At 43.3% G+C, this 20427-nt stretch overlaps 8 protein-coding genes across 9 annotated transcripts; 4 read left to right on the top strand and 4 right to left on the bottom strand.

Moving 5' to 3' along the window:
* Positions 1-286: 286 nt before the first annotated feature.
* LOC108049575 (trans-1,2-dihydrobenzene-1,2-diol dehydrogenase) lies at positions 287-1670 on the bottom strand. 2 transcript variants are annotated; one of them, XM_044459900.1, is made up of 3 exons: positions 1195-1668; positions 762-1138; positions 287-666 (listed from the first exon to the last, which is right to left on the bottom strand). In XM_044459900.1, exons 1-3 carry the CDS (start codon positions 1571-1573, stop codon positions 415-417), a joined length of 1008 nt encoding a protein of 335 aa, XP_044315835.1. In that variant the 5' UTR covers positions 1574-1668; the 3' UTR covers positions 287-414. The 2 variants fall into 2 exon arrangements, with proteins under 2 accessions (XP_044315835.1, XP_044315836.1); XM_044459901.1 differs by having other exon boundaries at positions 504-688; positions 1195-1670.
* A 1174-nt stretch (positions 1671-2844) lies between these two features.
* LOC108049590 (trans-1,2-dihydrobenzene-1,2-diol dehydrogenase) lies at positions 2845-5156 on the bottom strand. Its single transcript, XM_017130820.2, has 5 exons — positions 5056-5156; positions 4123-4351; positions 3687-3978; positions 3231-3477; positions 2845-3171 (listed from the first exon to the last, which is right to left on the bottom strand). Exons 2-5 carry the CDS (start codon positions 4328-4330, stop codon positions 2911-2913), a joined length of 1008 nt encoding a protein of 335 aa, XP_016986309.1. The 5' UTR covers positions 4331-4351; positions 5056-5156; the 3' UTR covers positions 2845-2910.
* Positions 5157-5286: 130 nt separating this feature from the next.
* Positions 5287-6285, top strand: LOC108049592. Its single transcript, XM_017130822.2, has 2 exons — positions 5287-5391; positions 5448-6285. The coding sequence occupies exons 1-2, from the start codon at positions 5338-5340 to the stop codon at positions 6219-6221; spliced, it is 828 nt and encodes a 275-aa protein (XP_016986311.1). The 5' UTR covers positions 5287-5337; the 3' UTR covers positions 6222-6285.
* Positions 6286-6305: 20 nt separating this feature from the next.
* LOC108049591 lies at positions 6306-7683 on the bottom strand. Its single transcript, XM_017130821.2, has one exon. It carries the CDS (start codon positions 7609-7611, stop codon positions 6424-6426), a length of 1188 nt encoding a protein of 395 aa, XP_016986310.1. The 5' UTR covers positions 7612-7683; the 3' UTR covers positions 6306-6423.
* Positions 7684-8783: 1100 nt separating this feature from the next.
* Positions 8784-13214, top strand: LOC108049586 (dual specificity protein kinase splA). The gene is made up of 3 exons (XM_017130815.2): positions 8784-8896; positions 9848-10994; positions 11052-13214. Exons 2-3 carry the CDS (start codon positions 9918-9920, stop codon positions 12891-12893), a joined length of 2919 nt encoding a protein of 972 aa, XP_016986304.1. The 5' UTR covers positions 8784-8896; positions 9848-9917; the 3' UTR covers positions 12894-13214.
* A 665-nt stretch (positions 13215-13879) lies between these two features.
* Positions 13880-15965, top strand: LOC108049589 (EGF domain-specific O-linked N-acetylglucosamine transferase). Its single transcript, XM_017130818.1, has 3 exons — positions 13880-15083; positions 15136-15347; positions 15404-15965. The coding sequence occupies exons 1-3, from the start codon at positions 14106-14108 to the stop codon at positions 15789-15791; spliced, it is 1578 nt and encodes a 525-aa protein (XP_016986307.1). The 5' UTR covers positions 13880-14105; the 3' UTR covers positions 15792-15965.
* Positions 15966-16065: 100 nt separating this feature from the next.
* LOC108049593 (phosphatidylinositol-glycan biosynthesis class W protein) lies at positions 16066-17841 on the top strand. The gene is made up of 2 exons (XM_017130823.1): positions 16066-16900; positions 17145-17841. Exons 1-2 carry the CDS (start codon positions 16156-16158, stop codon positions 17777-17779), a joined length of 1380 nt encoding a protein of 459 aa, XP_016986312.1. The 5' UTR covers positions 16066-16155; the 3' UTR covers positions 17780-17841.
* Positions 17842-17847: 6 nt separating this feature from the next.
* LOC108049594 lies at positions 17848-18869 on the bottom strand. The gene is made up of 2 exons (XM_017130824.1): positions 18583-18869; positions 17848-18530 (listed from the first exon to the last, which is right to left on the bottom strand). Exons 1-2 carry the CDS (start codon positions 18779-18781, stop codon positions 17929-17931), a joined length of 801 nt encoding a protein of 266 aa, XP_016986313.1. The 5' UTR covers positions 18782-18869; the 3' UTR covers positions 17848-17928.
* Between the last annotated feature and the right edge of the window lie 1558 nt (positions 18870-20427).

The raw sequence follows: 20427 nt of genomic DNA, 5'->3' as shown, positions 1-20427 counted from the left end.
AAAACACAACATGCAGTACGGTTTAGAAATATGTATATGCAACTTGAAACCGACAAAAGCAGAAAAAATGAAAACGTAAAAGAAAAAATAATTGCAATTATTTAAATAAATATTGAATACAAAATAGTACGACTGGTTTTATATTTGGATAGAGGACTTTTTAAATTAAATTGTTTGCGGAAAGAAGCTAATTTAAATTGATATTTTTAAAGTCCCCAATGTTATTTCCTACTTTTATTTTTAAAATAATGACAATATGAACTTTGAAATCCAAATTTCTGGTAAATAGTCTTTTAAGGTATAAATTTATTCATATTTCCTTTCACAGACGATAATATTATTTAATCTCGTTTTAATTAATCCACTCTGTTACGTTTTTATTTACAGCTAAGTTTTTCTAACTTTTCTTAAAAGTTAAAGATCATAGGTGACCCCAATCTGTCGTCGCATCTCGTCGGTAATGGCCATTAGTTCCAGACTTTCAGCATGCGTGAATTTTGGACTTTCCAGCAGACGTTTCTCTATGCAGCGACGCACTTCCTCCGCCTCGTATCTCAATCCGCAGGTATTTGTGTAGTGAAAATCAAACTTGGCCTGGGGCAAAGGCCATGATTCGGGAGGACCATTAGTGCGGCTCACTTGAGTACAACACCAGTAGTTCGACAGCTGGAAGATTTACAAAGTATGGCTGAAACAGCTGTACTGATAATAATCCCCCTGATCCCCAGGTCAGATCCGGAAAAGTATGGTGATAAGCTCACCTTAATCTCGCCTTTGGTGCCCGTAATGACGGCATCGTTCTCCAGGTTCTCCAGCCCCGTCACCAAAGCCAGCAATCTCCGTCCATCTCCATAGTCCAGCATAAACTCACCCTGCACATCCACTCGATCCTTGTTTAATTGCGTTCCACTGGGCAGGATTTTGACAGGCGAAACACCGAAAACAAACTGACCCAGTTGCAATGCGTAGATGCCAATGTCCATTAGGATGGAGCCTCCCAACGAGCGATTACAGACCCGTTCCATCTGGGCCAAACGGAAACCATGTTGGATCTTCACCTGGGTCACCTCTCCCACGACGTCGTTATTCAGGAGTTCCCTCAAACGCTCGTAGCTGGGGAAAAAACGTGACCACATACCTGAAATGGGATCTAATTGAAACATTTATATTCCTTTGTTTCAGTTATAATCTTACCCTCCATTAGGAAAACTCCTCGCTGCTCGGCCAATGAATACAGTTCCTTGGCCTGTTCCAATCCCAAGCACATCGGAGTCTCGCACAGGACATTTTTACCCCTGGCCAACATGAGATGAACGACAGCGTAGTGAAATGGATTCAGAGTGCCCACATATACCACATCCACCTCGCGATCCAGAGCCAAGGCATCGAATCCATCGTAATGTCTGGGAATCTGATTCCTCTGGGCAAATTCCTGAGCCCGCTGGCCATCCACATCGGCCACAGCGACCACTACGTGGCGGGATTTCTCCACGGTTCCCAGGGCAGTGACGAAGTCCTGCGTTATCCTGCCCGCCGCTGCGATGCCCCAGTTCAGATTCGTCTGGCTCTGCATTGCGATTCCCAGAGTACTGAATGCCTTACGGGTCTCCGTTTTGTTTTCGAGTCGAGTCTCTCGCGGGCTCGTGTCCGGGCAGCTACTGACGCCATGATAATGATACCGAGTGCCAGTCCCGAGGGGTCTCCTATCAGTCCCTGGCATCTGCATTCATTGCACTTTTCGTATTCCATTGCATTCCGGTTGATAAGGAACCAAACAGATCCACGCTCTATAAGTTACATTTTTGGATGACGATGCTCTGTTTCCTGTTAACTTGGTATATTACGGGTAAACTTATTTATACTGGTTTCTTTGTATCCAAGATTTATAGTACCCATTTTGGTGGGAGTCCTATATTTTTGGCATGGTATAAATAAACATTCTTAATTTAAAGTTGTAATGAATTGATTTAATTGTTGGTTTAAATACTTAGATTCTATTTCCAACTTTTTCGAACCAAAATGAAATATATAAAATACCCCTAAGTGTTCCTGAACTGATACCTATATTTGAAATCTGTAGTGGCGCTCTGGCCATGAAGTGTTCTACGCAATTGAATGATGTGGAATGTCGTAACAACATTTGAATCTTATCTCTCGGACCCAAGACGAGCCCCTTCTTTTGGCGACTATCAGAAGATAACGTAGGGTCTACAACATTTTTAAAGTACAGTTGCCTAAAGAGTTCTAAAAACAAAAATAAGGTAAAGAATAAGGTTTTTATAGGTTTAAAAAAACTCTAGCTATTTTGGGATTTCATAATTATTAACACAAATAATTAAATGGAGTCTAAACTAAGTCTAAATTTTAAAAATGCTAGACTGGGTGGTAATCGTGATTAGAGATAAGAGAGCAGAAACCCCACAAGACCCTAAGATAACCAGCTCCTAAATTAAAAGACGCCTAACATGCGTCGAAAACGTGATCAGTTAGTCGTGAATATTGCTCTGTCATCTACTTTAGTTACACCCCAGGCAGAGTTCGACCTAGTGGGAATGTCATTGCTGCCGTTCTACAATCTATATTTTGCCTTATCGCCCTGTTTGTCTATCCTTGATTTAGAGTGGGGCATTGAAATTGGAACCGCTTGGGGTAAACTCTTTGTAAGAAGAGCTGAAGGTGAGAAACGGCTTTGAAACTTTAGATATATCGAATATTGTAAATATACTATTTCTTAATAATAATGTTTTAGTTTTATTGAGGAAGTAGAGAAATACAAATCGTTTAATTATTTTGAATATTTTTGATATGCGTATTTTAAAGAGATGTTTAGGAAAACTTGATAAACAATTTTTACAAAATATCTGTTTATTATTTATGTTACGTTTACATGTTTAGCTATACAATTTATCTTTACTCCTCGTCGAACTTGTTGAGCACACCGATCTGCTTGCGGATGGTATCCTCGATCTCGGCGAAGAGCAAACTGTCGGCGTAGGTCACGTTCTTGTTCTCCACATCCCCGGCGACGATGGACTGGCGCACTGACTCCGCCTCGTATCTCATGGCCTCGGAGTTGGCGTAGTTGGTCTGGAACTTGCCTTTAGGCGGGAGCCACTCCTTCTCCTGGCCATCGATGTCGATCATCTTGTTGGCCGTCCAGAAGTCAATCAGCTGGTAGATAATATATATAAATATTATTCTGTTTAATCACGATCGATAAGATTACTTACGGTAACTTGTCCTTTGCTGCCCTTGATCACGGCGGTGTTGGACAGTTTTTCCTTGGACGAGAAGCGCATGCGAGCGGTACGTCCGCCGCTGTAGGTCAAAGTGGCACTCACGTCATCATCGATGCCCTCAGCATTGAGGCTTCCCTTCGACTCGATTTTCTCCGGCTTCTCCTGGAAAGCCCACTGGGAAACCTGGATGGTGTAAACTCCAAGGTCGTAGACCACACCTCCTCCAAGTTCGCGTTTCCTATGGGAGATAGTTTAAATTATTAAGTGTTAAGGCTCAAGTGATAGTAGTAAAGTGATTTTAGTGTCTTTACAAAATCTGTGATGCCAGAAATTGAAATAATGCTTCAAAAGTGACTTTACTTATTTGAAATGCTATGGATTATTGGATTATTTACAGTTTTGAAGATGGATATAGCAACACAATAATTAAATATTTTGTGAACTTACTGCAGGCGATCCACATGTTCCAATGGGAAGCCGAAGTTGACCTCCACATCCTTAATTTGGCCAAGTTGCCCGCCGGAGATGAGTTCCTTGACGCGCTGGTATGAGGGGAAGAATCGGGACCACACGGCCTCCATGAAGAAGCGTTTGTTGGCCTTGGCAGCAGCCAGGATGCCCTCCACCTGCTTCTTGTTCATGGCCAGAGGCTTCTCGCAGAGAACATGTTTACCATTGTTCAGCATCAGCACAGCCACCTCGTAGTGCTGGGGGTTCAATGTTCCAATGTAGACAACATCTGGGGAGAAAATAGAAGAATATTATTGGATTACAATATTTTATCAAAGCTTGTATTTGCTTATTAACTTTTAAATTTAAGTTTAGAATTTACTCCTATTTGTTTTTTTTAGAAAATCTGAAATTTTGTTGCATTTCTACTCACCGACATCGCCGCTCTTAGCCAGTTCCTCGTAGCTTCCGAGGGCCTTGGGGATCGAGTGCTTGGTGGCGAACTCCTGGGCCCGATCCAGGGATCGAGCAGCTATAGCCTGGACCTTGTGGTCGCTGGAGGGCAGGGTACTCAGGGCGATGACGAAGTCCTCGCTGATCTTGCCGGCAGAAGCGATTCCCCAACGGATAAGTTTCGACATGTTGCTGGTTTGTGGGACGGGCTGTGAGTGAGTGGAAAGCCGAGTGGACTGTTAGTTAAATATGGGTGGTGGAAACTCAGAGAACCATCCTTATCAGCAGAGAACGCGGGAGAATCGAGCACTATATCTCTCCACCGGGAGTTTATCTTCCCACCACCAGTTGTTTGAATCCCAATCGAAGAAAAATAATTGTGTTATTTCACAATGTTATTGAGTTTGACCTTGTTTGAGTACTACTTGAATTATTCTGGATGCCACCTGTACTGCCATTCATAGCTATCAGTTGATCGAACGAGCCCTCCTCTCTTTGACAATAATTTCCTCAATAAAAATAATTACTTGTCACGTTCAATTTGCTACACTCAGATAAAAGATAATGAAATAGAGATTTCCTAATCATAGCCAAGAGGTTTGAAAAATATGATTTCTTTTCAATAAGTCAATGATGATCCTTTGTTCGAGTTGATATTTATTTTAAAGTAGAAGTATTTTATTTGATCATTACTGTTTTTTTCAGTGTTCATTTATATTTTCCTGGAATATTCGCCACTCGTATAGGATTGTTATTGCGAGCAACAGGTATTTTTATTAATACTTTGCATTTTTATTTAAATGTAAAATAAGCTCACTGTTTTGTTTGTAATTTGACACTTCCAAATTACGAATGTAATTAAGATAATGGCTAGTTCACCGCTTATTTTGTTTATCTAATTAAAATTTCTTACGTTTGCAACTGAACTAAACGCTTGGATAAAACTTTCCACTGTGTTGTTTTTTATGCGCGACAGTTCTATTTATAACTTTTTTCTATAAACTATCCACAACCACCCGACAAGAAAAACAAGTTATTTTCCATGTTTTACTTGACAAATGCGCTTTTTTCCAATTGTGGTGGGTGCACAAACTAAGCATGCGCTGTTGGCGTTTCTTGGTGGATGGCAATTTGAAGAAGAAGACAACAGCTGTTTATTGTTTTGCTTTCAGAGTTCAGAAAAACATCTTCAAAAATGCTAAGAAAACTATTATTTAACACGCAAGTTGTATTAAAGCAGCAACCAAAGGTGAGTATATTTAAATCCTTATTATTAAGGATCGTATAACATTGCATATTTTGCAGTTACATCACATAAGACATCTGGCCAGTCCCAAGATTTTGCAACTCGAGCAAGTCCACATAGACGAAGCAATCAAAATAGAGCCTACTTTATCTATTTTCTCACCTGAGATCTGGAGAAGGGCCCACGAAACCTTTCAAAATCACGGTTTGGAAACGGTTAATTTCCTGAGGATTGTAACCGGCAATCCTGCAGTTCTGAAACGAACACCAGACAAAATAATCAACAGCCTAGAAATCTGGAGAGCCTGTCAATTCGGCGAGAATCTTCTGCACCTTCTCCTCACAAAATATCCTGAACTACTGGATATAAGCGACTCTCATCAGTTACTTTCCCAAATTGGCTTTATTAAGAGCCGCGTTTCCACCAGTAAAAATGTTTGGAAACTATTGATGAACAGTCCGGATTTAATAGCCCAACCCGAGGAAACCGTAGAGGAAAAACTAAATTTCATAATAGATGTGATGCGAGTTGAAGTGCCGGAACTAGCGAAATCGGCAGCATTGTCTTTACCATTTAGTGAGCTGCGTTGCCGTCACGAATTCTTGGTCCGTTTGGGTCTATTTAAGCCCCGGCCTCTGAAAGCCGATCCAAATGAGCCCACTACCAACCACAAACTGTATCAGATTACGGACACGTCCGAGAAGAGTTTTGCCACAAAGATCTGTCATGTCACCCTGCCTGAATACGAAGCTTTCAAGGAACTATACGCCAAAGAACTGGAGCGTAAGACGAGAAAAGCTAAAGAGGAGGAAGATTCTAGCGATGAAGATTAAGGTTCATCATTGAAACCAATTATATTTGTTATATTTCATTGCCCCTTCCATTTTACCCAAGATCAAATGAAACGAATGTCCATATACTTTTTCTGGTTTATGCTTACTACGAAAGAAACTTTAAATTTAGAGTCCAGCAGTTGTCTAAAGGTGTTACAGAAAATTTTGATTTGTTATCCTGGTCCGGGTAGTTACTGACAATTTAATGGCACACATTGGTCTGGCAGAAGTCGAAAGGCAAGTGCCACATCATAAACTTCAACTTGTAGCAGTGCTTGTTGATGTAATCGACGCTCTCTTGGTCGATATATGCGATGATCTCCCAATTGGGAGCCTCGTCGTAGATGACCTTAGTTGGGTATTCCTCCGAGCACTTGTCCAAAAGGGTCTTGCTCATGACGCACCACTTGCTTGTGTCCAGACCGCAATTCTGCTTCTCCATGACGTTGAAGATCCTGCACAGCTCTCGCTTGACCACCATCGGAATAACGAAGGAGCACCGCACCAGCTCGAAATGCTTGATGAATGTAGTGCACTTATAGGGTGGGCACATGGGTCTGGTCATTCTGAGTATCCAGTCGCTTGTCTCGGTGTCCTCGCACACGATTAGCAATGCGCAGTCAAAGGTAACTGCCGAGGTGCACTGACTGAAGCTCAAGGATCCAGCTTCCGCCGACCCCTGGAACTGTTCAACAAGAAAAATAAGGATGCACGCGAATTGGCAATCGCAAGGGTCATCATCGTTAGTTATGACGACTCCAAAACGGCGATCCTCAGGCATAACTCTGGCATATGGCGGACGGTCATCATCCCCTTCGTTGCAGCATCTTACTAGGCATGGGTCGTGGTCTTCATGGTCATCCTCATCAGAAGGACAACAGGCGGCGCCTGACTTCTGGATTGTCATTGAGGTGGTGGTACCACCCATGCTAGAGCTGGCACTCGAAGTACTTGTACTAGATTCCTGCATGGAACTCTCGTTGGATGAGCAGCCCCTAACCAAGCCGTGGATCTGGGAATGGAGCTCCGCGGGCCACTCCAAGTCCTGGTCCATGATGCACGATGAGCGGGGTGAGCCGCATCCCAAGTCCTCAAGAAATCTCATACGGCAGACTAGATCGTCCTTGTAGAATGCCATGATATCCGCTTCGTGAGCATCTATTTCGTTGGAAATCGTCCCAAAGGTTTCGCATTCGCGAAAAACGTGCGTCAGGCGGTCCTCATCACTTAAAATTTTATCAAGGAAAACGATATTCTGGCTATGGACGGGTATTTTCGCGTGTTTTTCTAATTCCGATTTTAAATGGTGTACTTTATCGTCAGTTTCGAGCCTTATAAGCGGAGCCCGTCGCGACTTGTCTGTGCCTTTCATAAAAACTTTTAAAAACATTGTTGAGAAAATGTAAAACGACTTCCAAAAATACAAATAATATTGGTGTTAACCGTACGAAAGATTGCGTTAAACTGAATGTAAAGACTTATAGCTAGTCGTACATTCGTTTGAAGTTTGTAGTTCGCCTACTGGGTCCAGAGTTTTTCCAAATTTAGAAAGATTTTGTACCCCTTTTGAAAACCTTTAAGTGTTTTGTTTGCTAATGTTTTTCTTGTGTCGTTGCAAAATTATTTGTATTGGGAAATCTTTAAATTTGTTTTAAATAAATAGAAAATAGTCCAAATTATTTGAACTGGATATTTTAACGTTCACATCAGTAAACTTTGTGAAAAAGTATTTAAAATAAATAAAACCTCCACAGCGTCATGGTTTGGAGAAATTTTATACTTTTGTCCAAAATTATACTGCGTCACCCTGGATGATGGATCCCATTTAATTGAACATTTTAAATACTTCGAGCGGTGTATTGGGATCTCAGGCAGACGGAAACCGTTTGGAGCCAAAACTACATATTCTGACCAACTCCAAGTTTCCACAGGAAGTGGAGAACCCTATTCGATAGATCAACATTTGGTGCCTCAACCCTCCCAGTTGTTTTCAAATCTGTGACGACCTTTGGGTCTTAAAGGGGCAAATCCTTCCTAAATTAGTTATATAGACATAGGCACTGTCATCTTTCAAGTGCTCCCACTGATCCTAATATCATTTTGGATGAATATTTAACTCTATGGTGACAAAACCCCATTTAATTCTAATGTCCTGATTTCATTGAGAATTTATCCAGTACTCTACTGTCAGGTTAAAAAACGTTCAGAATTTTGACTTGCCTATGTTCTTCTATATGTGTAGATGCATGTCTCAGCAACCCACGTAAGAATATCTTTTAAAAGGTACAAAAATTGAATAATTTATTAAAAAAATTAAAAGAGAACAAAGAAGTTATAATTTTTGTTTTAATTGTCCCACACTTTAAAACAATAAATAAATGCCAAATTTGAGGACAATTTCTTAAACTTCTTAAATTGGGTTTTTTAAATTACACAATGTTAACTGACAAGGTTTGATTATCCAATAAAACATCATCGAAGTTTTCCACCTTCTGGTACGCTTAATTTTCAGTCATATTTAGGGTGTTTTGTTTCAGTATTACAACATGAGATTTTTTGGGATTTTCGATGGATTATTGAGCCAGGGTCACACTGCATGCATTTGGGAGAAAAGTAAAATAAAAAATAAAACAAAGCAACAGCCGCATTCAAAATGGAAGTGTGTTAACGACGACGTAAGTCATTCCGAAATTATTCAGCATCCAAGTAAAATCGTTTGCGAGGGTTCTGAGTGATTTTTATTTTGTGATTTTCAATCGTGTGCTTTGTTTGTGTTGCGTTGGTGTGGGTAAGTGTGTGGTGCGTCGGTGTGAGTGTCTGCGCATGTGTGCGGCAGTACGAGCGAGATGGCACCACTCGAGTAGCGGTTGTCAAAAACAGCTGATTCGGCCCAGGGGTGTTGGTGCGAGGGGGATGTTTCTAGTGGGGGCGGGGGTCCGCACTCACCTGTAAGCTTTCGCTGAAAATTTACGGTATACAAAATTGTCTAATTAAGAAATTGTTTAAAAGGTGATTAATTTTCGAGTGCCATTAATTTGTACGTTCAGTTTTCAGACCTTCCACAAAAGATACATATGTACATATGTACACCCTAGCAGATGACAGTATATCAAATTCAGGGTTAAGATCCGTGTCCTTAGTGGATTTATAAGAAGAAACAACCGATTCAAAACGTCATTATTTATGGAAAACTGTCAAAACGGAAATGATGTTTTGACAGGTATTAAATTTACAGTTAATATAAAATTATACAATTTTTAAATTACGTTTCACCAATAAAAGCAGCTTGTATAGAATGGATACATTATAAAATATGTTAGTAATAAAGTTAACAAGTGTTCTTATAAAGCATTTCATTCAGTTATTTAAATTAAGTTAAATTGAAATATAATAAATTGAAAATTTACTTTAAAAATATTTTCATTAAAAATATTTTTAATTAATAAAGATTTCGGAATTAATATTGTATTCAATATTTACAAAACATTTGTATATGAAATTAGTTAGCATTTTATTTATAATTACCAACAAACTTTTAGCGTTTCCTTATATTACTAACCAATTTTAACCTCAATCGCTATTAATTTGAAAAGTTTCTTTAAATTAAATTTTTTTTTATTTTGCAGGTGCTTTAGGGGGCAATTTTGCTCGTATCTACCAAACTCCCGGATCCTGCAACCTCAGTTTCTGTCCGGAATGCCCCTGAACGATGTGGCCTCCTCCGGCGTGGGAGTTTATCCGGAAAATGGCACCAAGCACAAAGCACAGGGCATGGCGAAGCCAGACTCTTCAGCCGGCTCCAATTCCGGCTCGGGATCGGGACTCTCGCTATTCTCCTTGCAGGGCCAAAAGTGGCAGCAGGTCTTCGACTTGGACAAAGTCATTAAACAGCTGCGTACGGCTGAGAAAACCTATCTGCGTGGCGGGAAGAACTCCTCCGCCGGGGGAGATCAGCAGGCGAAAGTGCAGGTCCAGCGTCTTCAGTCGGCTGACATGGCCTACTATGATCTGGTGCCCAAGCTGGCCAGCCGGGATATAGTACTCTGCAGTTCCTGCTCGGGATGTTACACGAAGGCAGGCTTCCAGCATCACATTGCACTGCAGCATCCGAGCGTTTGGGAGGCCACATCCAGCAAGGTTAATCCCAATCCGAATGGGACAACCAGTTCCAGCGACTCGCGTCTCACTGCCACGGAAAACAGCCAGGAGGGCGGGGCCATAGTGCCCAGTTCGCCCACGGACACACTTTCTGCTTCGACGCTCTCCAGCTGCTCAAACGGGTCAAGCAGCTCAAACTCACTGCAGCATCCGGCTGGGGCTGGATCTTCCTCCACCACCACCTCCTCGTCGTCGTCGTCGCGTCACAAGAGCAGTAGCAGCAAGAGCAGCAGTTCTTCCTCATCCAAGGGCAGCAGCAGCACTTCCACCGGGAGTCGTTCGCGGTCAAAGTCTTCGAAGAACCGCCACCACTCCTCACCTGCTCCAGCGCCAGCGTTGGAGTCCAATCACAAGGACTCCAAAGGATCAAAGAAAGGTGCGGCCGTTGTGGCGCCTCCAGTAGTCGCGCCTGTTATCAAGGAGGAACCTCCAGCTGTAATAGCTGCCCCGGCTGCCATCACCTTGTTCTCCTCCTCTAGCAACTCGTCCTGCAGTTTACCGCCCACTCCCACGTTGGGAGCAACCTCCAGCGAGGTGGCACTGGGGGTCAACTACTCACCTGCCCAGCTCCTAACGGAGGCGGAGAAGCTGCCCGAGCTGCAGCCAAAGAAAAAGGTATTTTATCTTTTTTCAACCCTAAACCTTGCTATAATAGTTCTTTCCGTATTTCAGCTTAAGGGCTCCAGCGACCATCGAACAAAAGTGGATAAGGATAAGAACAAAGAGAAGCCCCTGGTGAATCCCTATGAGCAACAGCAAGTGCTCAGCGAGCTAGATCAGGCAGTGTCCTCCATCACGGGAGCGGTCACCTCCGAACCGGTGGCCCCCGAAGAGGAAGAACTGCCCCTGCCCAACACCTCCGATGAGAACTCCATTTCACAAACACTGGACGAAATGCTGGACAGCAAGCTGATCAACGAGATTCTCAATAACTTTGACGAGAGTGCTTTGGACACATCGCAGCAGCAGTCGCAACAGCAATCGCAGAATGGAACTCTTCCGCATCCCGCTCAGGCGACAAAAAGACTGCGTTTCGAGGACGGTACCATTGGCGAGGACTATACCGTCTATCAACAGCAGCCGGGGCAACAGGTTTACGGCGAGGAGGAGCATCAGCAAGAGCTGACCACCATCGATGCCATTCAGCTGCAGCAACTCATCTACCAGCAACAGCAAATGCTAGATCAGCAGCAACAGCAGGAGCAGCAGCAGCAGGTGGATCAGAAGCTACAGGATCACGATCAGCAGCGTCAGTTCAGCGTTTACAACGTGCCATCTCTGACGGATGAGGCGATGACCAATCCGCAGCAGCAGCAACAGCACCTAGAGGAGCACATGATCCTGCCTAACATCATTTACGAGATCAGCGAGTCGAATCCCGTTTCCATGCTGGAGCAGCAAAAGGTTTTGGCCGAATTCCTAACCCAAGCTGGCTACGAAAATGTGGACGTGAATGTCGTGCAATCAGGCATGCACTCAGGCTTGAGTTCTGGGACGGAGACGAACCACTTGGCGGATGAGCTGGGCGACTTTGAGTTCAGTAAACTGGAGACTGTTAGCGACACCGTTAAGACTGTTAAGCTGGAGGCCAAGGCCGCCAGCCAGCCACCCACAACAAATCCTCAAATCAACCATCATCCTTCGCTGGCCAATGCCAAATACCATGAGGACAGCTTCTTCAATGTGATGCTGTACTCTGGATCGCCTCGTCCATTAGCCATGAACACATTCGGTATGGTCAAGATGCCCCACGGATTGGGTGTGACCTTCCGAAAGAATCTGCTAACCACGCGGAAGGCCAACAATAGTTTGTTGTCCCTGACAGGTGGTAGTCATATGGGTGTGGTTGGACAACTGGCCCGCCCTCCACCGGCGCCCTCGCCAGCGTTGAGTAATGGTTTTCCGGGTAAAAATCCTGCTTCAGGCAGAACCATCTATGCTCAGAGATCGAATGTCATAGCACAGGATCGATTAAGATGCAATAAGAGGGCGCTGGTCAGTGGCAAAGTTGGAGGAGCAGCAGCAGGATCAGCAGGAGTCATGACAGCCAAGCGTTTGAATGAGCTGTTAATGGGAAAGGTCAAAAAGGAGGAAAAGCCACCACCGGAAGGGGAGGAACCCGAACAACCGTTGAAGGACAAGGAGCGCGAAAAGGAGGAGGATAACAAGCTGACGTTCAGTTTCTACGAGAAACGCCGCCGACTGTTGGCAGGCAAACAGGAGCAGCTGCAGAACCTCGGCCGACCCAGCTTCAACCTGCCGCTCCAAAATAACCACAATGCCAGCCAAAGTCAAAGTCACTCCCCACAGCAGCTTCTCAAGAAGCAACTGCTGCGCACTTTATCCGACAGCAGCAGCAACATGAACATCAGCAACATGAACAACATCAGCAACATGAACAGCATCAGCAACACTCCCAGCGCCAATAGCAATCCTCCCTGGAAGGGGAACAATTCCAATCCGGGAGGCAACTCCACTCCAACCAGCAGCGACTTGATGCGCGTCTTCGTCTGATCTGATCTGAAATTCAGAACCCGCGGACGCGCATCCCTAGTTATATGTTTATACAATACGATCGATATGTGCAGCCTCTTTAAATGCTAAATTAATTTTTTAATAATTTTTTTAAATCAATTCTTCATTTTTTAAAAGTGATAATTAGTTATCGATTAGTTGATTGTATGTAGTTTTCTGTTTAGTCTATGCCCTAAGTTAATTTAATAAATATACACATATTTTTTCGTGGCTAAGCATAACTAAGTACTCGTAAACCATTATTTATAAACGCTGTAAACTTAAAAAAATACAAGAGCATGCCTAAGTTCAATTCAATTTCAAATCGAGCGTTTATTTATTGATTAGACCAAAAGGAATAAATAAAAGATCAGGTCGTGTTTAATTATTCGACCATTTTTAAATAAGTGCTACTTAAGTACATAGTTAGGTTTTTATTATAAATTTTTTCAGTTTTTTTGTGATACATACTAATGCATTTAAATATTTATCTCTATATTATTTAAAATGGAAACTCAACAACCTTATCTAAACTGAATGAGTAAAACACTGCGAAGTATTCGGGGAATAAACATTTAATTAAATTTAATGAATTTTAGTTTGGACATGTTTGTATTAGCCAATTTAAAATTTGAATCTTACGATAGTCTGAATAATGGCTTGGGAAATAGTTTAATACTTATTGAATACCTTCGGACTTACGCAACTCAGGTCCCTTTAAAAGGACTAAGCATTGTTCGAATTAAGCAGTTACTAATATTCAAGAATCGATTAATTAATCAAAATTGCTCGTTAAATGCAATTTAATGTTTTGGTTCGATTCTAAGATGTATATATTTTTTTTGAAGCCATTACAAAACAACACTTAATTTATTCACAATTTTTTATTCCTATGAGTGTGTTATTTTGTTTAACATCTCCAGTAAACCTATTTGATTGACAAGTGGTGTATTTTTGTGGCTTTTTCTAACTGTTAAACGGGCACACTGGTCACGACAGGTTTTCCGCGTTCTTTGGCGAACAATTAACATGGACAATTAACATTAGCCCGCTCATAATCATCTTTTAGCCGGTTAAGGCCAGGTGAGATCATCATCGCTCGGCCGAGAAATGCACCTGAAGATGCTGCCGTGAAAGCGTGAGAAATCGCCGGGAAAATCGCTGGGAAATCGCATGCAACGAAGTACTTAACTTGAACCAACTCAACTCAAGATGCCAATCCTGCCAATACTCATGGGGATACTCCACCTGTGCTTGGGCCAGTCTCACCAGGTCGAGGATGCCAAGCACCTGGATGGGTTTTCCCTTCCCAGCCTTCCCTCGGAGCACCTCATCCGGTATCTAAACACCTTTCCCAAGCTGAAACATCAGCTGCCCACGAATCTCACCGGGAAGGGCACCATATCATCCGCCTGCTGGGGCCACGAACGGGATTGCACGCCGGATGGCCGCTTCCAGACGCCCCAGTGTCCTGGGGAGCACACTGGCTGGGCCAGGAGCAAGGAGGCCCAGGTGAGGACCTTCTACAATCAGGCGGATTTCGGGTACATCCAGGAGCAGCTCTCCCAACTGGCCCCGCAGTGTGTGCCCACCTATTTGGGAGATTCCTCGCTGGAGTGCACCCACTATCTGCGCTTTTGCCGGGGACGGAATCTGCTCTTTGATTTCCGTAATCTAGCGCAAAGAGAGGAGCGCATTCGCTATCACATGGATGTTTTAAGTCCAGGACAACTCCTCGGCCACTGTGATCTAAATCGCACGCGACTTTCCGGTGAAATGGATCACATCGGATCGGCCCTGCAATCCTGGGGTCCAGAACTGAGAAACTTTGAGGTTTTACCACATCCCATATTGGAGAGCGGGCTCTGCGATGTGGTGGTAAATACGCCCACTTTCATCATGAAAATCGATGCCACGTACAACATGTATCATCACTTTTGCGACTTCTTCAACCTGTATGCCTCGCTCTTTGTGAACCAATCGCATCCGGCCGCCTTTAACACGGATGTGCAGATACTTATTTGGGAAACATATCCGTACGACTCGCCCTTTAGGGACACCTTCAAGGCCTTCTCGCAAAGACCTGTTTGGACGCTCAGCGATGTGGAGGGCAAGAGGGTGTGCTTCAAGAACGTGGTACTTCCTCTGCTGCCCAGGATGATCTTTGGATTGTTTTACAATACACCGATAGTAAGTGTGAGACAATCGCAGTATAACAACAATTAAGACAATTTTTTCTTAGATCCAGGGCTGCTCCAATAGTGGACTGTTTCGCGCTTTTTCGGAGTTCATTCTGCATCGCCTGCAGATTCCCTACAAGCCACCACAGCGAAGAATACGAATAACCTATCTATCTCGTCGCACAAAGTACCGGCAAGTGCTCAATGAGGAGGAGCTATTGGCCCCACTGGAGGAAAATGAGCGGTACTCAGTGCAGCGCGTATCCTATGAGAGGTGGGTAATGATTACAGCCTGTTATTAAGCTCTATTTAATTACGTTTTCCTGGCAGGCTCTCCTTCACTGATCAGTTGGCCATCACCCGGAATACGGACATACTCATCGGCATGCACGGCGCTGGCCTAACGCACCTGCTCTTCCTGCCCAACTGGGCCTGTATCTTCGAGCTATACAACTGTGAGGATCCCAATTGCTATAAAGACCTGGCTCGCCTGCGTGGGGTTCGTTATCGGACTTGGGAGCAGCGGGAGTTGGTCTATCCGCAGGACGCAGGACATCATCCCGAGGGTGGGGCGCATGCCAAATTCACCAACTATAGCTTCGATGTCAAGGAGTTTGTGCATTTAGTGGATGAAGCAGCCAAGGAAATACTTTCCCACAAGGAATTCCCTCAGGATTCATCAGAAAATCCATCCAAATCGCTGCACAGCGAGCTGTAGATTGCGACAATTGTGATTTAACGCATTTATTTTGCCTATTTGCCTGACCCAAAATAAATTAATATTATTTAAGTTTCCCTTCCTGAAATTCAGTCAAAAATTAACTTGAAATATTGCAATTATTTGTTAAGTTTTTATTTATTAAAAATAAAATTTGAATTTAGCAAAGTGTGACCGAATTTTCGAGTTTCTTATCTGCTCACTATCAAAAACTGGTTGCTGCGAATTGGGCAATGTTATCGATAAAGTGTCATTACTGTCTCAAATGTTATTGTTTACATTTCTTATTTTTTAGCAGCCGGCGTATAAGATTTTTAATAATTCCTTACTTAAAATACTTCTTAATTCGAGAGCAACATGCAATATGGAGGCCGAGATTAGCAACTCTGTAACCTATGAATTAAACGAGCTGGACTTGCATTCCTGGAGATCTGTGAAGGAAAGTTTGGATAGCTTTTTGGTGACAATTCCCACAGTCTTGGGATTCATCCTTTCCCGCCTCCTTTGTGGACACCTGCCGCTGAAATCCACACGGAGATTCCTGCTGGAGTTTCTTCTGATTGGTTTACCCACAGTGATTTTGGTCACAGTTGGCAGTGCCTATACTTATACGTATTCCCTGGTGGTTTCCATAGCTATCGTGGGCTATATTTATGGAAATGTTGCTCCTAATCCATTGAACCACAAATATGAGATCGGAAAACGACCCATCGTCTTCACCCTACTGCGGGCCACCGCCTACAGTGGAACCTGCGCCGCCATCCTAGCTGTGGATTTCCCATCCTATCCCACTGACTATCGAAAGAGCCGGTCTTTCGGAGCCTCCGCGATGGACATGGGCATCGGTCTGTTTGTGGTCACCATGGGATTGGTCTCACATCGAACCAGGAACAGCGCTGACCTGAGAAAACTACCGAGATCGGTGGTTCCTCTGCTTGTTTTGGGCCTGGCACGAACCATCGTCATCACGGCGATCGACTATCACCAGGATGAGTCCGAATACGGCAAGCACTTGAACGCCTTCTTTACTCTGGGCCTTACCAAACTGATGGGCAGCCTATACAGTCTGTTGGTGAATTCGGATAAACAGCTTCTGGGACTTTCATTGGGTATGTAATATGAATAATTATTTAATGGCATGAGAAAAGAGGGTCTCTAAAATACCAGAACATATTGTCTATATTTTTTATCTTCAACACAAATATATCTATGCCTTAAATCACATTGATCAGCAATTATTAAGCCGTTGCGTATAAATTAAAAATGCTGTCTTCTCGCTATTACTTGGATAAAATAATTGCACACAAATGTTGGTCAAAATGTACTCATTATTTAATTTTGGTTTGCTTTCAGGTCTACTTTTCCTTAACGAGCTGGTGCTCCAGTCGGGTCTTGGCGAGTTTGTGATGTCCTCCGCTCCCCACGAGGGATTTTTGAGTGCCAATCGGGAGGGTTTGAGTTCCCTACACGGATGCGTGGCCCTCTACCTGCTCAGCATTTACTTTGCCAGGTGGTACACCTCCCAAGATACCCTCAGTTACCAGCAGTTTACCAGGAAGTTGAGAGTAATCCTTTTGGTAGCTATCCACTGCTGGATAATGGTTTTTATAAGCGCATACCTAACTGGGATTGCTCGCGTAACCTTTAATTTCGGCTATGTCATTTGGATTGTGGCTGTCTGTCTAAGCTTAGTTTTGATATTTGCTTATTTCTTTGAACTGAAACTTGTAAAATCCGGTTTAAAAAATAAGAAATCAGCGGGAGATAGTGAGCAAACGAGCCCATCCCTGCCCTCCTTTGTAGAGAGCCTCAATATAAATGGTCTGACCCACTTTATGCTCTCCAACTTCCTCACGGGAATGGTCAATATGACTTTGGACCCGGGCCATCGGAATAATATGGAATCCGTTGCTATACTATGTATATATATGTTTTTTTGTGCTGGAGTAGTTTTCATTATGATGAGAAAGAGTGTGCGGATAGCTTAAATTGTATATTCCAACAAAAAAAAGTGTGATAAATGTTTGTATTAAAAAAAGATTTGACAACAAATTCGTTAAGTAAAAATCATTTAAGTTTATTTGTAATAATAATTACATGGCCACGCAATTAAGAGAGGATACAAAGTGCCTCCGCCTTAAGGATTGCAAATCGATTCAAAAGGCATTATGTAACCGTTCGGCATGACCAGGAAGAGAATGATAGGTGTCTCCTTTCCGATCCTGGAGGGGGAGTTGTCCGCATCCGAGTCCTTGTAGACCTCGTACACCATGCAGCCATCATTGCCAGGAACCAAACGAGTCCACAACCACTTTTGTTCCTCTCGTCCCGGAGATACCTCGGACTTAAGTTTCGTTTTCAGATGCTGACAGGCCACCGAGTTCTTGGAAATGGATCGGTCCATTTGCTCTTTAATGGTGGCGCTGCCCGCCGTCCTTCGCATCGGGATATTCTCAGCGGGATGATCGAAGTCCACCCTGGGAGTACGCTGTCGGGGGCAACAGGCGGCGGCACTTAGGCGACTCGAGGTCTTGATGCAGGATGACTTTGCACTGCAGGGCACTGAGGGAAACTTTTGCCTTCCGATGCTCCCGCAGCTGCTCGGTGGCTTGGTGCAACAACTACTCGACGGCTTGGAGCAGCACGTTCTCCAGGCCGACGACGAAGGACATGTCGTTGTGCTGAGACTTGTTGCGCAGGTGGACGGCGGAGGGCAGGATTCCTTTTTGAGAGTTGAACCTAAAATGTTTTTTCTTTATTAACAACCCTTTAAGCTTAGGCCATAACTAACTCAATCCCGCTACATCCAGCATGGGAATTATTCTGGTGGCCCCCGAGAGGTAGAGAATGCGATCCAGGATGGTCATGATTACCTCATCTGGATACGGACCCAGCATGTCGAAGAAGGGCGCCTGTTTCGTCTTCTCCAGCCTTATCCCAGGTGGACACTCGCAACAGCCCGTCGTCTGAGTTCCACAACAGCAGCTCATGGTTTTTCGTCTTTAAATGTTAATAAAAATAAACACTCAATTTTTCTGAAAGTTTTTTTCCAAAAAGCCCGACCGGAAGTAAGTGTTCTGTGAATGTTCAGCATGGAGTTGCTTTGTCAGGAGCCAAGGGCAGATGTCAAAGGTGCGATATCCGGCTTAGGCGCACGACGAAGGCGTCACAAAAGATAAGATTTCTATTAAGGAAATGACTGGAATTGCTGTCATTGTCCCTGGGCAGCGAAGATGACCACACTCGCAGTCAAAAGGTCGAGCGACTGGGCTAGGATATTTAATTTAACGGCCCAAACAAAGACCAAATCAAAGATGAGCCTGCGGGGGAGGCTAAGCTCACAAGCAGTCAGGGTTAAGGGACCGCGCAAATGACCAGCAATGATTTCCTGACTGGATGAGGTAAGTGTATGAAAGTGTGTTTTTGCTATCCTGTTCCTTTAAAATAAAATAGTTTTTTTTTTTATTTTGATGTGATGAAAAAATGAATACTGAAATAATTTAAATTGTTCCCCAATATCTTAGCTTTATTTTATTTAAAGTTATTTTAGTAGCGAAAGTGTATTAGCAATTCGCCATGGTAAATTATATTATTCTTGATTTTTTCCATTCCCCATTACGGCAACAGTTTCCGCTGCTGCTGCGTAGCCTCTGTTCGGAATTCGACTTTGATGCGCTTTTAATGTCATATCCTGGCCAAGGACGAGGACGTCGTCGGTGGAACTTATCTGATTTGGTTAGCACAAATGCAATTTCCGTCCGGCAACCTTTCAACCCTTCTTCCCCCACGCCCGCACTTTATGTTGAGTTAATAGCTGGGAACCAAATGCAATCATATAGTATTTCAGGAGGCGTGTCCGGAAAACAGCAACAGGATAATGGAAAAAAGGAGGGGAAGGAGCAGGCACCTGTTCCCACTGGGGGTGGCTTTTTGGCTTTGATGACAGATTATTTTCATTAGCAAAGTCAGCGAATTGTTGTCCATTTTGGGGAGAGGAAAATTATGAGCGTTAATTATTATTTTCATGTTTTTCCCTGCATGTAAAACATGACACGGCGTTGCTTCCCCTGATTGATGTGGCCAACAATCAGGTTGAGAATTGGTTTTCCTGCTTTTCGCATTTTTTTCAGCTGCCAATTTGCTGACGGGTTCCCTTTTTCGACTGCTCGTCAAATCGGATTCCATTCAAGGGGGCTTTCATAAAAAAGAAATAAATAAAAACCCAAATATATCTGTGCATATGCATGAGTTTCCCGATGTGTGTCTGCGTGTAGGACTAAGCCTCTGGGCCCTGGGGAAATCGCTTAAGCCGTTCATAATGAATATCATGTGTATATGCCCATGTGTGGGAGTGTGGTGACTAAGCCGCAGGACATTCAGGCAAATGGTAGTGAGAATTCGCAATACATAAACCATAGCATAGTGCTTAGGGCACCTATTATGCAGGATATCTCAGGGCTCCTTTAAATCAGGTTATGCTAAAATCAGTATATGCTAGAAAATCTTTTTTCTTTAATAAGTTATCTGAAGTCTAAGCCAATTTAAAAACATGAAAAACTAATATTTATATTAGTTGGTGAACGTTTTGGCAATGTTCCTGTAAAAGACAACTATGGCTTCAAAATGTTATTACATA

This window comes from Drosophila rhopaloa, unplaced genomic scaffold (assembly GCF_018152115.1).
Source record: "Drosophila rhopaloa isolate 14029-0021.01 unplaced genomic scaffold, ASM1815211v1 contig_2, whole genome shotgun sequence".
Lineage (NCBI taxonomy): Eukaryota > Metazoa > Arthropoda > Insecta > Diptera > Drosophilidae > Drosophila > Drosophila rhopaloa.
Note: the sequence above shows the minus strand (reverse complement) of the source record. Positions and strands in the feature narration are given on the sequence as shown.

Coding starts and splice junctions, on each gene's coding strand:
- LOC108049592 (XM_017130822.2), top strand. CDS start 5,338: ATGCTAAGAAAACTATTATTTAACACGCAAGTTGTATTAAAGCAGCAA. Junction 5,392..5,447: donor TATTAAAGCAGCAACCAAAG/GTGAGTATATTT, acceptor CATATTTTGCAG/TTACATCACATAAGACATCT.
- LOC108049575 (XM_044459900.1), bottom strand. CDS start 1,573: ATGCAGAGCCAGACGAATCTGAACTGGGGCATCGCAGCGGCGGGCAGG. Junction 1,139..1,194: donor AGGAGTTTTCCTAATGGAGG/GTAAGATTATAA, acceptor ATCCCATTTCAG/GTATGTGGTCACGTTTTTTC. Junction 667..761: donor GCACCAAAGGCGAGATTAAG/GTGAGCTTATCA, acceptor TAAATCTTCCAG/CTGTCGAACTACTGGTGTTG.
- LOC108049590 (XM_017130820.2), bottom strand. CDS start 4,330: ATGTCGAAACTTATCCGTTGGGGAATCGCTTCTGCCGGCAAGATCAGC. Junction 3,478..3,686: donor GAACATGTGGATCGCCTGCA/GTAAGTTCACAA, acceptor TATCTCCCATAG/GAAACGCGAACTTGGAGGAG. Junction 3,172..3,230: donor GCAGCAAAGGACAAGTTACC/GTAAGTAATCTT, acceptor ATTATCTACCAG/CTGATTGACTTCTGGACGGC.
- LOC108049593 (XM_017130823.1), top strand. CDS start 16,156: ATGGAGGCCGAGATTAGCAACTCTGTAACCTATGAATTAAACGAGCTG. Junction 16,901..17,144: donor GCTTCTGGGACTTTCATTGG/GTATGTAATATG, acceptor GTTTGCTTTCAG/GTCTACTTTTCCTTAACGAG.
- LOC108049586 (XM_017130815.2), top strand. CDS start 9,918: ATGCCCCTGAACGATGTGGCCTCCTCCGGCGTGGGAGTTTATCCGGAA. Junction 10,995..11,051: donor AGCTGCAGCCAAAGAAAAAG/GTATTTTATCTT, acceptor TCCGTATTTCAG/CTTAAGGGCTCCAGCGACCA.
- LOC108049594 (XM_017130824.1), bottom strand. CDS start 18,781: ATGAGCTGCTGTTGTGGAACTCAGACGACGGGCTGTTGCGAGTGTCCA. Junction 18,531..18,582: donor GCTGGATGTAGCGGGATTGA/GTTAGTTATGGC, acceptor AAAACATTTTAG/GTTCAACTCTCAAAAAGGAA.
- LOC108049591 (XM_017130821.2), bottom strand. CDS start 7,611: ATGTTTTTAAAAGTTTTTATGAAAGGCACAGACAAGTCGCGACGGGCT.
- LOC108049589 (XM_017130818.1), top strand. CDS start 14,106: ATGCCAATCCTGCCAATACTCATGGGGATACTCCACCTGTGCTTGGGC. Junction 15,084..15,135: donor TGTTTTACAATACACCGATA/GTAAGTGTGAGA, acceptor ATTTTTTCTTAG/ATCCAGGGCTGCTCCAATAG. Junction 15,348..15,403: donor CAGCGCGTATCCTATGAGAG/GTGGGTAATGAT, acceptor TTTTCCTGGCAG/GCTCTCCTTCACTGATCAGT.